Raw genomic sequence first — 15,042 nt, forward strand, 5'->3', positions numbered from 1 at the left:
ATAGCCGGTTGAAACTTGTGGTGGCAATATTCGATACCTGCCGACTCTAAGCATTCGGACATAGATGACATAAAAAGGGCAAACTCACTGATTGCCATAATTGGAACAGAGCCACAGAAAAGACAGAGTAGAAAAGCAAAAGGCAACAATGGTGAGCATGTAACTGATTCATTAACATCCTTTATGGAAGGAAATCTGCCAACCTTATCTTGTCTGGTCTATATGTGACTCCAAATCCAGAGCAATGTTGTTGATTCTTAAATGCGCTGTAAAAAGCCCAGCAAGCCAATCCACTGCATTAAAAAAAAGATGGTAGTCTCACTCTCAAGGGTAATTAAGGATGGCAATAAATCCTGGGCTGACCTGTGACGCCGAAATTCCATGATTGAATTAAAACAAATACTTTAATTTATATAGCATCGTCCCTGACCTTATATAGCACCTTCCCTGACCATCAGATGTCCTGAAATCCTTTACCTTCAATTAAGGATGATGGACAGGCTCCCAGGTCCAGGGGGCCCTCCAACAACACATCAGCATCCCCAATATCCAAGGAGGGGCTATCAATGCATGGAAGGGAGTGGGCACACAATGTGAGAAAAGATTTTAAAAACTTAGCAGGTTGGAATGTTGCCCTTGTTCAATGCAACAAGGCCATCTTCATTCCCTGGCCATGTTTCAGCCTTGGGGGCGGGGGTGGTGGTTTGGGGAACGCACAATTCCACTCAGCTCCAGCCGAATGACCTTAAAAGGCCATTTATTTGGCCTGATAAGCGCCATGTCACTTGTGGGCAGAAGCCGTCAGCACCCCCATCTCGTCCCAGAACAAGAATGACCATGAGGCGGGAACAAGCTGCCAACCCAATGTACTGCTGCAAGACACCAACTTTAAGCCCTTCCTGCCTCCAGTCCTGCCTCTGACAGGAGTCGAAATTCTGCCCAATATCACACCACACAACTGATGAACTTCTTGGATGAGTTGCCATACACATACAACAGGACTCTAGTGCAACTCATCAGGATTAGGAGGGAAAGAAGTGGGTGAAAAAAAGGAAGACAATTGTTTACTTGTAAAACACTGCTTTATTGATTGTATGCTGCCAATGAACTGACAAATGCCAAGTTATCAAACTCAGTAATCAGCGATTTCTTTCTCTTTGTGCACAGGATCCCTCTCTGTATAGTCTTTCTCTATCTGTACAAGATCTTTCTGTATCTCTATTGAGAGTCTCTCTCCTCAAGACTCTGAAATGCAACTTTGCTCCAATTGAGACCCCAAAAGGGGCAATTAGAGAACTTAGCAATTCCAAGTCAATACTAACAGCAATGCATTTACACAAAGTACACAACTTCTGATACATCATATTGCTTTAAAGGTCGCTGACATGGAAAATGTACAAAAGATTAATAGATCTGCAATTTATACGATTTCTTTTGCACTAATGGAAAATACATTTCTTCTCTACAAAGGATTTATAAGTACTCTAATACAAGAAAATAAATATTGCAAAAAAAAGCCAAAAATAATTTAAAATAGCATTTCTTCTTTATATATATCATCTCCATTATTCTCTTTATTATTAACAAATGGCACATCGCTTTTCCTTGAAACAAGACACACAAGGCCTCCCGTTTGCCATAATTGTGTGACCCCCCCAAGAGTTCACACTGAGTTTTAATATTTTACATACAGCGCAGACAGCAACTTAGACTCGGACAACAGACAAGATTCCTTTCTTTTGCGTTTTCTGTAATGAGTACATATGACGGAAGAAACTACTCAGCAGGCAGTATGGTCTAGGATTGGAATACAGTATCAGCAAACAGCGTATGTGAATATATTGTTAACTATTTAAGCACATTGAAACAAGTACTGGTAAAAGGCAGTGTGTTCAGTAAGGTCTGGAGTTCCTATGGTACATACTGTTGCTACAGTCTAACAGAACCTGAATATGGAAAATGTTTTTAAAATGTTGCCTATATCTCTTTTTACACTACATTACCGAATCTATATGCCCTTTACATTAATACAGCAAGCACAGGTAATCTAGGGTCTAAATCTGACTCCATTTGAGAAACTGCAGAATTCCCATTCTGAAATATCTGTCATTTCATCAGTTTTTTTAGGAACAGTCATGAGCTGACCATTCAAAAGGCTTATGTAATGACTCCAAATCAATGATCAAGTGTGAAATATCTGGACTAGTCTACATATGCTACAACTGGAAAATTATAACAATACAATGTTAGACGCACTGGCTACCTCTCCTTAATAAAGCATTGTTGTGTTTTTAAAAAATATTTATTACACTGGTGTTAGAATTTCTTAGTTGCAAGCTATTTTCCAATAAAATGCAGTGATGCCTTCAGAATTCTGAGTTGCAAGCACCATCTGACATCAGTGGTGCACTGGCAGACAGCTTCTGCACTCAGACCTACCAGTTTAAAAATACATTTCACAAATGAAATCATCTCCTAAAAGTAAAACAGCACAAATCTTTAAACAGAAACAGACAGGGAGCAGCTTAAAGGCTCAAATCTAATCAAGAGGAGTCGGTGAGAATTGTACATTGCTCAGCTTATGAACAAACTCCTGAGCTGCTGATCCTCTCCTGGAAGCCTGTTATTACACATGAAAACCAACAGGGTTCTCTGAATTAGATTCCGGTCTGTAATACACTCCTAATATCTGTCATTATACACACACAAACCATCTGAACCACTATTAGATTATTAGTTGCAACTTGCACTCAGAATTCTTCAACTCCACGTAAACCACCCTCGATCAGAGTCCACTCTCCAACTCACTCCTGCGTGTTCACCATTATGTGCACCACAGGGACTCATTAAACAGACTGTCCTTCTGCATACTGCATTTTCTCTCATACATAGAGATCTTGAGAAATAGCAAAGAGCGCCTACATCTCAGTTAGATGCATTCCAGGAAAACACACTGGGTATCTTAACACCCAAGATGAGATGAGGTAACCAGGTTTGCTTAAGTCACACACACTGCAGGTACTTGGGAGGGATTACTTGGAGGGAGGGGAAAAAAAAGTTTCCGAAATCATAAAATCAGGGCGATTCATGACAGTCCAGTCTGATAGATATTCCTGACTTTTGGAATTCTCTGCCTCAGAGAAAGCTGTGGGGGCTTGAATACATTAAAGGCTGAAAATAGGCACAATTTTGAACTCGAGAAGAGTCAAGGGTAATGGGGAGCAGCCAGGGGAGTGGAGTGGATGACAAAATCAAATCAGTCATGATCTTACAAAATGGCCGAGCAGGTTTTGGGGTCTGTTTGGCCCTCCTCCTGCAGTCATGACCTCCAAAGTAGCATATTCAAAAAAAAGAAATGTTTGTTATTTTGGAAACCTTTTTAACTAATCGACATGAGCATGAAACATTTTCCAATTTTTGGGACAATTTAGCTGCTCCCAGGTCAGATAAAGTATGTCAGCTGTAAAGTAAAAACGTTTCCCAGCTTCAAACCCAACCTCAGAAAGAAGCCTACTACTGTACAAGGGTGACTTTTCATTTCCCATACCAGCTGTCAATGGGACTGCCAGAAACACTGCAAATGTTGTTTAAAATTAGGGTTATGCTTTGTGCATCCACTCCCACTAAGAACTAAGCAAATTTAATTCAAACCCAAGCCCCAGACATGAATCGACAATATGCCAGCAGACTGGACTCCAAAGCCCTATTTTTGTTCTCTTAGAAAGTTTATTTTCCCTCTCCTTGTCCCTACCACCACTATCACCCCCACCACCACCAATATGGGCCATTCCCTAAACAATCAACCTGATAGGCTTCAACACTACCCCCACATCTTCCCTCTCACAATGGTGTTTACCTGTTTGGTCTGGATGAAGACTTTCTCTTCACAAGCAGAGAGTAATCTATCTTTGGTCTGCAATACCTACATCCATTTTATTTTTAAAAATTTAATGACGTAGACTTTTATTTACTTCCATAGACTCCCTCAGCACAGGAGATCATTCGGCCCATGGCATCTGCACCAACACTCTGAAAGATCACCCTACCAAGGCCCAATCCTCCACCCTATTCCCATGACCCCAACTAACCTACACATCTTTGGAAGCTATGGCGCAATTTGACATGGCCAATTCACCTAACCTGCATATCTTTGGACACAAAGGGGCAATTTAGCATGGCCAATCCACCTAACCTGCACATCTTTGGACACTAAGGAGCAATTTAGCATAGTCAATCCACCTAACCTGCACATCTTTGGACTGTGGGAGGAAACCGGAGCACCCGGAGGAAACCCATGTAGACACGGTGAAAACGTGCAAACTCCACACAGTCAGTCACCCAAGGCCGGAATTGGACCCTGGTGCGATGAGGCAGCAGTGTTAACCACTGTGCCACAATGCCTTAATATTTGCTTAGTGTTCTTGAGAGCTATTGCCCATTTTCGGTCACAAAGGTTGCACGGGAAAGAGGGAAGGATTTGCATAAACAGGGCATGCACACTTCATTATTGTTAACGGAGTCTCTACATATATACTTTGAATTATGTACTTCTCAGCATTGTAAGCAAGATAATTATCCTGGAATTACAACCACACGTGTGTTATTCTTAATTATTTAAGAGAACATGGTCTGTCAGCAACATTCACGGGTCTAACTCTGAGTATTAATGTGTTTATAATAAAATATGGCTTTTCAATTTATGAAAGCCAGATTCAGAAGTGGTTTTGATAAATCATCCAATGTATTTAAATAAGAATTTGAGGAAGACCTTGAATAATAAATTTAAATTAAATTGTGAAATTTACTGCAAAACTGTCTACCCTTCTGTTCCCAACAACGGCAACATAAACTGGATTTCTACAATCTTAGATCCGTAAGATAGGCTGTCCAAAAAACTATCAGCTCATCTTTCTGCCAAACTAACACATCCAACTGCATATTTCTGCTTTTCCTATCCTGAACACGAGGTTTATAAAACATGAATCCCTCTTTGAATAAAAAAATTCTTCCTACCTTATTTTTCCAGTTTGTTTCCTGTACTCAAGAAACAGATATGGGGGTGCATGATTTTGATGCAAAATCGTTTATGGCTTAAAAAAAAAATTACAAACTCAAAGCCCGTGGGCGGGATTCTCCACTCCCACGGCGAAGTGGCCGCGTCGTCGTGAACGCCGTCGAGGTTCACGACGGCGCGAAACGGCCCCGATCCCGACCGATTCAGGCCCCGACAATGGGCCAGGATGCGTGGTTGCCGTCCTCTCTAAGTCCGCCCCGCAAGAAGATGGGGGACGGATCTTGCGGGGCCGCGGAAGGAGGTCCTCCTTCAGAGGACGGCCCGACGATCGGTGGGCACCGATCGCGGGCCACCCCACATTTGAGGGACCCCCCGGTGCAGGATCCCCCCTCACCGGCCGCCCCCCCAGCGTTCACGCACCGTTCACGACGGCAGCGACCAGGTGTGGACGGCGCCGGGGAGAACCCGCCGTTTTGGTCTGGCCGCTCGGCCCATCCGGGCCTGAGAATAGCGGGGGTGCCGGAGAATCGCCATTTTGGGTGTCTCTGGCGATTCTCCGGCCTGCGGAACTCAACCGGGCCGTTCCCGCCGCTTGGGAGAATCGCGGGAGGGCGACGGACCGGCGTCCTGGGAAATTTTGGCGGCCCAGGCGATTCTCCCAACCGGCGCGGGAGTGGAGAATCTCGCCCCATGTCTTGGAAATCCAGTTTTAGATTTACAAAATGGACAGGTCCTTTAACTCATATCTGAAGTTTCAAATTGTTTGGAATCTTATACGGGTTTTGATAGTAAACACAATTTTTATCCTAGGTGGGAAAGATTATTCAGCTCAGAGTGAACAACTGGAAGATAAATGGAAGGATATACGTTCTGAAAGAATGCCAACTGTAAACTGCAAGGAACTCAGACACATTTACGTAGAACATACAGTGCAGAAGGAGGCCATTCGGCCCATCGAGTCTGCACCGACCCACTTTAAGTTGTTTTACTCTTGTTGCAGGACTCTGTGGGTGGAAAAGCTCTAGGGTGCCAACTATTGGAACAAGCAGAAGTCCATAGGAATTAGGAGCAGAAATAGGCAATTTAGCCTTCCAGCCTACTCCTCCATTCAATCAGATCATGGCTGATCTCTTACTGGTCTCAAATCCACCTCCCTGGCTGTTCCCCATGTCCCTTTAATCCACTTTTTAAAATCAGAAATATCTCCTTCTTGAAACCATTTAATGATTCAGACTCCAGCGTACTATGGGGCAGCGAGTTCCACAAATTCACTACCCTCTGCAAGGTGTAGTTCCTCCTCATCTCAGTTTTAAATATAATGCCTCTCAACCTATATCTGTGACATCTCGTTCTAAAATAACTATTCTTGAGAGCTTGATAAATAATTTCACAGTTGGTGCGCTTGTGCTCCACAGGAGTTTAAATTAACCTGTGATTTTTTTTTAACAACACAATCACCATTCTTTCTTCCCCCTACCAACTTTCCTTTGGGTTTAAGTGCACGAGCCCATGATTTCCACTGCCAGTTTTAGATTGCAGCAGTTGGGAGGGAAGAATTGCATGAGATAATGAAATTCAGATTGGGACATGAACAACATTGACCGAGAGGAGAAAAAAGAGCATATACAATATGGACTTCCCAGTAAAATTGTGCAGTTATACATCCGTTAGCTGGTATCAATTCAACTGTAAGGATAACAAGTTAAAGTGAGCCGTGCACACTTTACAGGCTGCAGTTTCACTCTTAACAGAATGGCTAGTTACTAGTAAAAGCAAGAACTCTTTTTGGTGCATGATTGCATTGAAAGAGCACTGCACAATTCTATGGCTGCCAGGGACACAGAACGGTTTCCTCTACAACTACTATCTCAGTTGTTATGGGAGCTGGCCAATTGTCTTCCCAGAGGAGCAGAATTGAGAATACCAGAGGGCCAGTCATGCTTCTGTCATTTTCATGCATCCACTTGTGATGAACTCCGAGCTACATCAGCAGCCATCTGGGAGAGGGGCATTATGCTCTCAACTACAGGTGGTGTTTTGTCCAGGAAGACCAGGCATCTGGGACTGACAGAAATACAGGTTCCTGTATGCTCACAATAAAGTGACATTTAATTCTCCGATGGTTTCACCTCATAACTTTTTTGAACAAAATGGATCACATACGTTTGCTACGTTTTAAAGGCATATTGACAATGGGCAACACAAACAAAATGCCCACTGATTGATATCTTCATTACTTCCAAGATGATTTATTATATCGGAAATGGTAAGGAGCTGATCGATCATAAAGAGAATGGCATGTAGGTCCCATTTTACGGGAAGACAGGCTCCTTGTACCAATGTTCCTATTTACTCCTAACCTCTTAATAAGGAGTTCAATTTGATCTCTTTCAGGATTGAAGTGACTGCAGAGAAACTGATTGTTCCGATTGCATTTTCCTTGAACTAGAACTTCCTATTCATAAAAATGTCTGAGCTTTTGATTTTTGGAGGCTTCTGTTTGTTGATTATGTGTTCCCTCCTTTTCATGCTGTCTCAGGTGGAAACGCAATGAAGCAACAGAATCAATACGAGATCGCAGTACCTGGCTGCATTTAATTGTTAGTGTGACAACAACAGAATTCTCTTACGGTTTTAAGGTTATCAGGGACTCCTAACACTACAGGGAGCAAGCAATGCCAATCTTTGCAATTAAGGACTAATAACTGAATCTTTACAACTGCAGAACATGCACTGGCTAATATTCTGAAACGATACGGTCTTAGTAAGGTGTCGCTTTGAACTTATGCGTAATTCTGTGCAAGAACAGTTGGACATTTGTTTCTAAAACTAGTGATATTCATATTGAAGAATACTGATACGTGATGCCACTCTGCTCTCTTGAAGACAGTGACTTGTACTGGGGATCATGTGACAGACACTGCACCATGTTCAAGTAGACAATCCACATATGTGAGTTGAGACATTGAGTACTATGGCAATTCGACAAGGGCAAGCTTAACTGCTGAATTCTAACCCAACTCAATCTGTACACCCATTAGACACCAATCAAGAATGACAAATCTACGTTTTTCTTCCTTTCCCTAGCTCAGATATTATCGGCCAATTGCAACGCATCTACTACTATGACTGAGATCAGCACAGAACAGGGGATCAGCACGCAATGAATTTACCAACTAACCTGTCAGATACCCATATTCAGGGACACTCATATTAAATCAGCTATATTAAATTGTCAAAGAGTCCTGTTTTGATCTAAATATACTCATACAACAGGCTTGGCATTGGTCAATTGCTGGAGGGCCCAGCATCTTGTGTTGTCTATTTCATTTATTTGGTGTCATTTTCACACTTGAATTAAATGTTCATGAGCTGTAGAACATCAACATCATAATAAGCTGGAATGCTAAACTTCAGATTAAATATTTAAATTACCTATTTTTGTACTTTGAAGTAGTTATTGGTACAGAAGTGTATTTGTGGGGCACTGGTAGCCTTGACATCATATTACACATATATAGGAATTGCCCTAAACTAAATAGGATGCCCGGGGAAGCAAATGTGGAAGAATGAGGCTGCCTTGTTATGGACGGTGGAGGTTCTTCCAGCCTTACCCATCTCTACTCACTTTTGGCACATTGTGTGGCAAATTGCAGGTGCAGGCTCTTTCCAAGCAAGAAACCTCTTAAACAGAACAGATGCTCACAGATGTAATTTACACCCCCCCCCCCCAACTCCCCTCCCCAAGTTATCGATGTGCAGGGAGAAATGCTGGTGGCTGTTTACCCAGACATCCCAATTATTTTAGAGAAAACCCAGTAAAGGTAATGCAGTGGTCCAACATATTGATCCATACAACAGCAATACTAAGACAATGCTATGCAGTCAACATCAGTTGACTGTTTACTTCAAGATAAGGAATAACTGCTGTGGTTTAATATAAACAGTTAAATAAATGAACCCTGTTTTATCATTTCTCGCAATTCTAGGTTGTATTTTATCTGGCACGTTTCATAGCAACATGTTTTGAAGCAGGCCTAGGATTAAGGCCATTTTAAACTAGTTACATTATTTGGTGCAGCAGGAGTGGTTTGTTGGAGACACTTTTGAAGGTTTCAATACGGCATAATGCTGTCAAACCCAGAGCCAGCCCTAAGCCATAGTGGATCTGAGCCATGTGTGTTCATTACTGCCAGTGAATAAAGAAAAATGGGGGAAACATAGCTTTGCTGCCCTGGTGGATATACAGAGCTTATTCAATTTGAGACCTGGTGCATCAAAATGGACCGAGAGCATATTCTAAATTGTGCATTTTAATGGAGGCTGTTGAAATTTCAATCATTGAGAATCTAAATCAATCATCATGGCCATGTGTTACATTAGACCCGTTCTACAAGACTGCAGGCGCTAAAAAACACAGGCAACCTCTACTCAAGATTAGAGCTCAGTCTTAGTGGTTTCTTATTGGCCAGTAGTGCTGTAACTTTGGTTTAGATATCTCCGGTTGTTAGTTTTCAGAAACTATCAAACACCGTCAGGAAGCTCTTCATGTAAGCACTTCCTATTGTTGACAGGAAATTCCTGTCACAAAAGTCTTCTGTGCAAAGTATAAATATTCCAAGAAAAGAAGAGTTAGACCACACCTTGTTGACAAACCCAACGATTAACATGTTTAAGAAAAAAGTAAGAACTAGATTTAGAAGTGAACATTAAAAGCTTCCCAAAACAAGGTTATCTTTTAGCTTACAATACAATGTGATTGGTCTTCTATCTTAGGCATCTGATAAACCTTCTTTGAACTTTCTCACCACAAACTTGATTGTGGTTGTAAAGCTTAAAGGCTATGACTAGTTGAAATTTGAAATTATTATCATGCCACAGGGTGCCAATAGCAAGTTTTATAGGATTTTCATTCAATGTGAATGAACCTAATTTTCTTAATATTTTTGCCAAGTGACCAGTGTAATGTAACAAAGATTAGGGAGGAAGTTCTGGCGAATTAGCTGATGGCCTTGGTGCTAATGGTGGGTTAAATGGAAAGGAATTATCAAAAAAGGCCAGAGTGCCAGGGTGCAGGAGATCATATAAGGCTATGATGAGGCTATGATTGAGATTTAATGGCAAATAAAGATTTTACATGTTTCAAATTTTAAATGGTGGGGGGCTGGGTTACACATATGTCAGCATGTACAAGATGATGAGCAAGAGAGTCAGAAGATGGGAAATTCCTTTGAGCTGCTTCAGTTTTGCCCACACTTCAAAGGATGTGTGTCAGAAACCCAGATTACGTGTGCAAAACGGGGTTTCATTGCACATCCTGTAAAGTAACCTCGTTGTTGTGGGAGCAGGTCTAACTCCAGTCTTAGTATGGGGTAACTGGTGGAATGTTTAGACACAGTTGATATTTAATGGGCCAGTGAGGAAGAGATTAGAGAAATCAAATCTTTAGCTGGGTAAGGGCTTCGTAACAGAAGAGGTGAGATGTGAATATAGTGGGAAGAAGCATTCTTTTGCACATCTGAATTCTGCCTGAGCAAATTGCTGGTGAGGAGAATAAAATTATGGTAATGGTGCAGGCTTGGCGAGAGCTGAAACTAATGTCTTCTAAGTATCCATTAGTGGGGGTTTTGTCTCTTTCATGCCGTGATGTCAGACAATCCAAAAGCCCAGAAGTGGTAGTGTATCAACTGGGTCTGGGGGGGGCGGGGGGTGTAGAGGTAGAGCTGGGTGTCATTAGCATACAGAAGCTGCCCCCATGCCTGTTAATCTTACCAAGGGGCACTGGAAACCTGTGCTGGAACCAATGTATATTGACTTTCTAAAGGAGGAAATTTGGAAAATTGAGATTTGTCCTTTGGATTTAGCTTTCATTCACCCAATATGTCCGTAAAAATGTACAATAGAGAATTGGGTGCTGATCCTACCATTAAAATAGCATTTGAGAGTTTGATACTTGAGAGGGTTTTACCAAGAAATACACCAGGTATTACGCTATGTAGAATTATTGTGTATTCAACATACTTCTGTATAGGGATGTAACACTCCTGCATTCATATTACTCTGTGTATTACTGGATAGAACACACCTGAATATATGTAATATATGGTAAATTGCAGTCTGTGTTGCGAGATATAGCATTCACCTATGTAATACAATATGTTACATACATAACACACCTGCGTATGTCTTGTAAAATAGGGTTGACCGCAACTCCAGCCATGAAATATTCAGGTAGCATTCTGCTTGTGGGAGGCAGGGCCTCATTGCCATGCTGCCAGTCAGCTGCTTCCCCCGAATGGACATTCTTGCTGCAGCTTACCAGCGCAGCATCAGTAGGTTAGAGACTGAGGGGGAGGCAGGTCTGGTAGGGAGGAGGGCTGTGGGTTGGGGAAATGGCTGGAGTGGCAGTGGCCCACATTATTTTTGTGGATCCCTGAGTAGCACTCCTGCCTTGCCTGGCCCAACAAAAACAATTACTTTAGTTATTTTTGGGGCCGCTTTCTCTTGACCACACAGTTCACTGGATGGAATATGCACAGAGCTAGCTCTATCCAGTTGTCCCTCCGAATTGTCCTGGGGTCCTAAGAAACCCATTTTACATACATTAATGCAGCTGCCGGTTGATTCGGGTGGGCATCCGTTCAAGTCCACAGCAAATGTGGCAGCAGAGCAGTCATGGGGTAGTAAGCGACCCACAGAAATTTGTAACTCCATGATAGTGCGATTACTGCAGGCTGAGACATATCTGCCCTAATAATTCACTGTTTGACATTCTTATACACACATATATATGTATATATACATACAGTGTTACTGGGAGTATTACATACAAGACTAAGGCCCAGAAATTATGCCTTGGATACCAGGGTTTGGATGGTGCCTGGAATTTCTCTCGCTATGTTAGTGAACTGTTAACCTGTTTAAAATAAATAGATTAATTTATTTCTTAAAATAGTGGAGGGGTGAATTTCAAAGTTTATGCTCTGTGGCATAATTTCAAAGGTTATGTATTGTTACTAGGTACACATTCAGGTGTATTATAGGGTGTTGCACTCCTATATTCTAATAAGAGTGCAACTGTATATAACACACCTAGAACATTATGTAATAAACTGTGTTACTGGGTATGAGATTCCAGTGTACATTACATCTGATACTGTTGTAATTTCCTTTTCAGCGCCTGGCTACTTCCTAAAATTTCAAAAAAGTACTTTAAAAAAATCCCTTTTGCTTTGCAAATCTTGTACGGCCTATGAAGTCAGCACTTTCTTCATTGTGACAGACTTCCAAAAAGTGCATTTTGTGCTTTAGTTTTAGAAGATGAATCCCACAAAATTCTAATAATTTTTTTTTTTTTCTCCTTGCACGTTGTCTTGTCCATCAGCGAGTAGTAGCTCTTCTTTCTCAAAATCTCAACCACAGGGGCATGACGTCTCCCACCAGACTGCCAGCATGACAGATTGCCAAGCTGGATAGAGCAAAGAACACCCCTCAAAATAGTGAACAGGGTGACTTTTTAGCCCCTTTGTGACTTTATGACAGTGCAGAACCAGAAACTAAACTCAGCAAATGTTTCTACATCATATGTAGGATAACAGATGGGCGGTGAGTTAGAAGGCAGCGATTCAATCGAGAAATCTGGAAGATGCCACGAATCTCAAGACTAAAGCTTGATGAGTTTACGAATGATAGCATAATTCTTTTGAAGACTGAATCACTACCTTAAACTGACTATCAACCATTTAGCTTTATAATATATAGTGTATAGTTTTTGTCTGTTTTTTAATTAAGGTTTATTTTATGGACTTTTCCTACTGTCATGCAGGAATTTGTTAGAAGATGCATAATTCAGCAGGGGAATAAAGGTGACAGTGATGTATTGTCTGCAAGTATAAGGCATCAAATAACTGGCAGTTGCATGGAATAATTTCTTTACAGATTGCCAGGGCATAAACTACACACTATATACCATAATTACTTTGACTGTATGCTGGTTTATTACAAGTTAAGTCACCTATTTCAAAGGGCTTTTACTGACTAGAATTTTAAACGTTCACTACTTGAGACTCTTATTAGGCTGGCAGCTGTAGGGAAGAATAAAGAGAGTAAGTGACACTGAAACTTTAACCATTAAGTTGGAACTTGCAGAGTAAGCATTTTTTAGGTCAGATTATCAGCAGAAATGTGTGCGAGAGTAGTAACTGTGGATTTTGAACCGCATGACTATTCGTTATCCAATTGGTCTGGATATTTAGGAAGCCAGAATGCTCCTTCTGACAACCTCTCCGCCACATTTTCTGTGTACAACCACACTTTCTGGATTTAAGCGCTGAAGCCTTTGTGACCTGTTAGCCATAGATTCTGTGTCCGAGTCACTCATTTCAGTATCAGAAAAATAACCATCAGTCTCATTGTCGAAGAGTCGCTTCACCTTAGATGTGTCTTTGGGCTTTTTTTCTCTATCTGGGCTCAGCTGCTGATATTTGTTTCCCAGATCCTGCTTCTGCACTTGTGACTTCCTGTCGCTTTCTCTTGGTTTTGGAATCTTGAAAGTTACCCAAGATTTAGGGTTTGTGGATGCATTAGGCACTTTAACTGAAGAACTGGGTTTAGGTGAAGCAGATTCAAAATAGTCCAACATTTCACCAATATTCCTTATTGGTGATGTGCTGGGGGGAGCTGCCTTGGAACTGGAATGATGTGAGGCCTGCTTTTTGCTGGTCTTTCGCACATCGTTGGCCCTTTTGTGACTTCCATTGGCCTTCGACCCTGGTCCTTTAGACCCATTTGCGTAACTGCCTTGGGTGGAAAGTTCACTGGAGTTATCGGACCAGGATGTGCCATCCAGTGGAGAGTTTGGCTGTTTCTTATCTTGATTCTTGGTGTGAATGATGCCTGTGCAATCTCTCAGGGATTTAGGCTTACTGTCTTCCCCTGCTTTGTGTCTGGACTTTTTTCCCAGTGCGTAGGATGGTTCTGTCTGAGGATCTCCAGCACGGTTCACTGAACCAATGCTAAGTAATGATTGCTCGTCATGCAGAAGATTATCTGACAGGAAACTTGTAGTCTCTTCATCTCCTGCACCGCTATGTAAAGACCAATGGCTCAGGAGATTTTCTGTCTTAACTTGAACAGTCTGAGCCAGCCAATTCTGCAAAAGTTCCCCATCCAATGAAATGGAGGACGACAAACCTAGAAAAGAAATTCTATAATGAGCAAACCTAAATTTTATACTTTGCGGCAGCCAGCATACACAATTAAGAATTAAGATTCTGCCCGTTACCAACTGCCAGCTACAATTCAGAATTACTCAATATCAGGCCAAAATCTATGGGATTAGAAACCAGATAGTGTGATTTTCGATGGAAGGGACTGGGCTGTACAATTACTCCCCTGGAGGGCGGTGCAGATTTTGGGGGAGGGTGGGGGCAAATTAGGAAGGTCGCAGTGCTCATTGGGAACCAGCAAATTTTTTTTGGTGGAGACTGATTAACCAGGCGGGAAAGTTTTAAAAGCTCCCAGAAATCTCTCCATTAACAAAAAGAAATTGGAAGTTTTATTGATGGAATTGCCTTTGAAGAAAAGGCAACTTGGGGGCAGACGGCAAACCTCTAAATACAGCCAGTTTACAGCAGTTTACAGCAGGTGGCACATGGGGAATATCTGAGAGAAAAGGTTATTTGGATTGAGGGAGAGAATCGAGGTCTATCAGTTGCTCAGTAAAAACAAGGAGATGGCTGTATAAGCTTGAACCCAGCACTTAGTCCACCTTTAACCGAAGGATGCACCAAAAATCAAGGTTAAATGTTACAAAGATAGCAAAAGGAAAACGAAAGCCTCAAAATGTGCATAGCAGTCGTAGCAAACTTTAATAGCACACATTGAAGTAAATAAATATGATCTGATAACCATTGCTGAGACATGGCTGCAGGATGACAAGGATTTGGCCCTGGCAATTGAAGGCATTTGACATCCAGAAAGAATAAGAAGGGGAGGGGTAGTACCATTAATCAAGGATGGCATTTGTG

General features: G+C 41.7%; 1 protein-coding gene across 3 annotated transcripts in view; it reads right to left on the reverse strand.

Annotated features, from left to right (window-relative positions):
• Positions 1–1,060: 1,060 nt before the first annotated feature.
• The window catches only part of LOC140427017 (protein Jade-1-like), a 268,434-nt gene continuing 254,452 nt past the window's right edge, over positions 1,061–15,042 (reverse strand). For all 3 annotated transcript variants that reach the window (XM_072512418.1, XM_072512419.1, XM_072512417.1), the window contains exon 13: positions 1,061–14,206. In XM_072512418.1, the coding sequence (XP_072368519.1) occupies positions 13,266–14,206 (941 nt within the window). In that variant the 3' untranslated portion in view covers positions 1,061–13,265. The remainder of the gene's footprint in view (positions 14,207–15,042) is intronic.

Source organism: Scyliorhinus torazame, chromosome 7, assembly GCF_047496885.1.
Source record: "Scyliorhinus torazame isolate Kashiwa2021f chromosome 7, sScyTor2.1, whole genome shotgun sequence".
In the NCBI taxonomy this organism is placed as follows: Eukaryota; Metazoa; Chordata; class Chondrichthyes; order Carcharhiniformes; family Scyliorhinidae; genus Scyliorhinus; species Scyliorhinus torazame.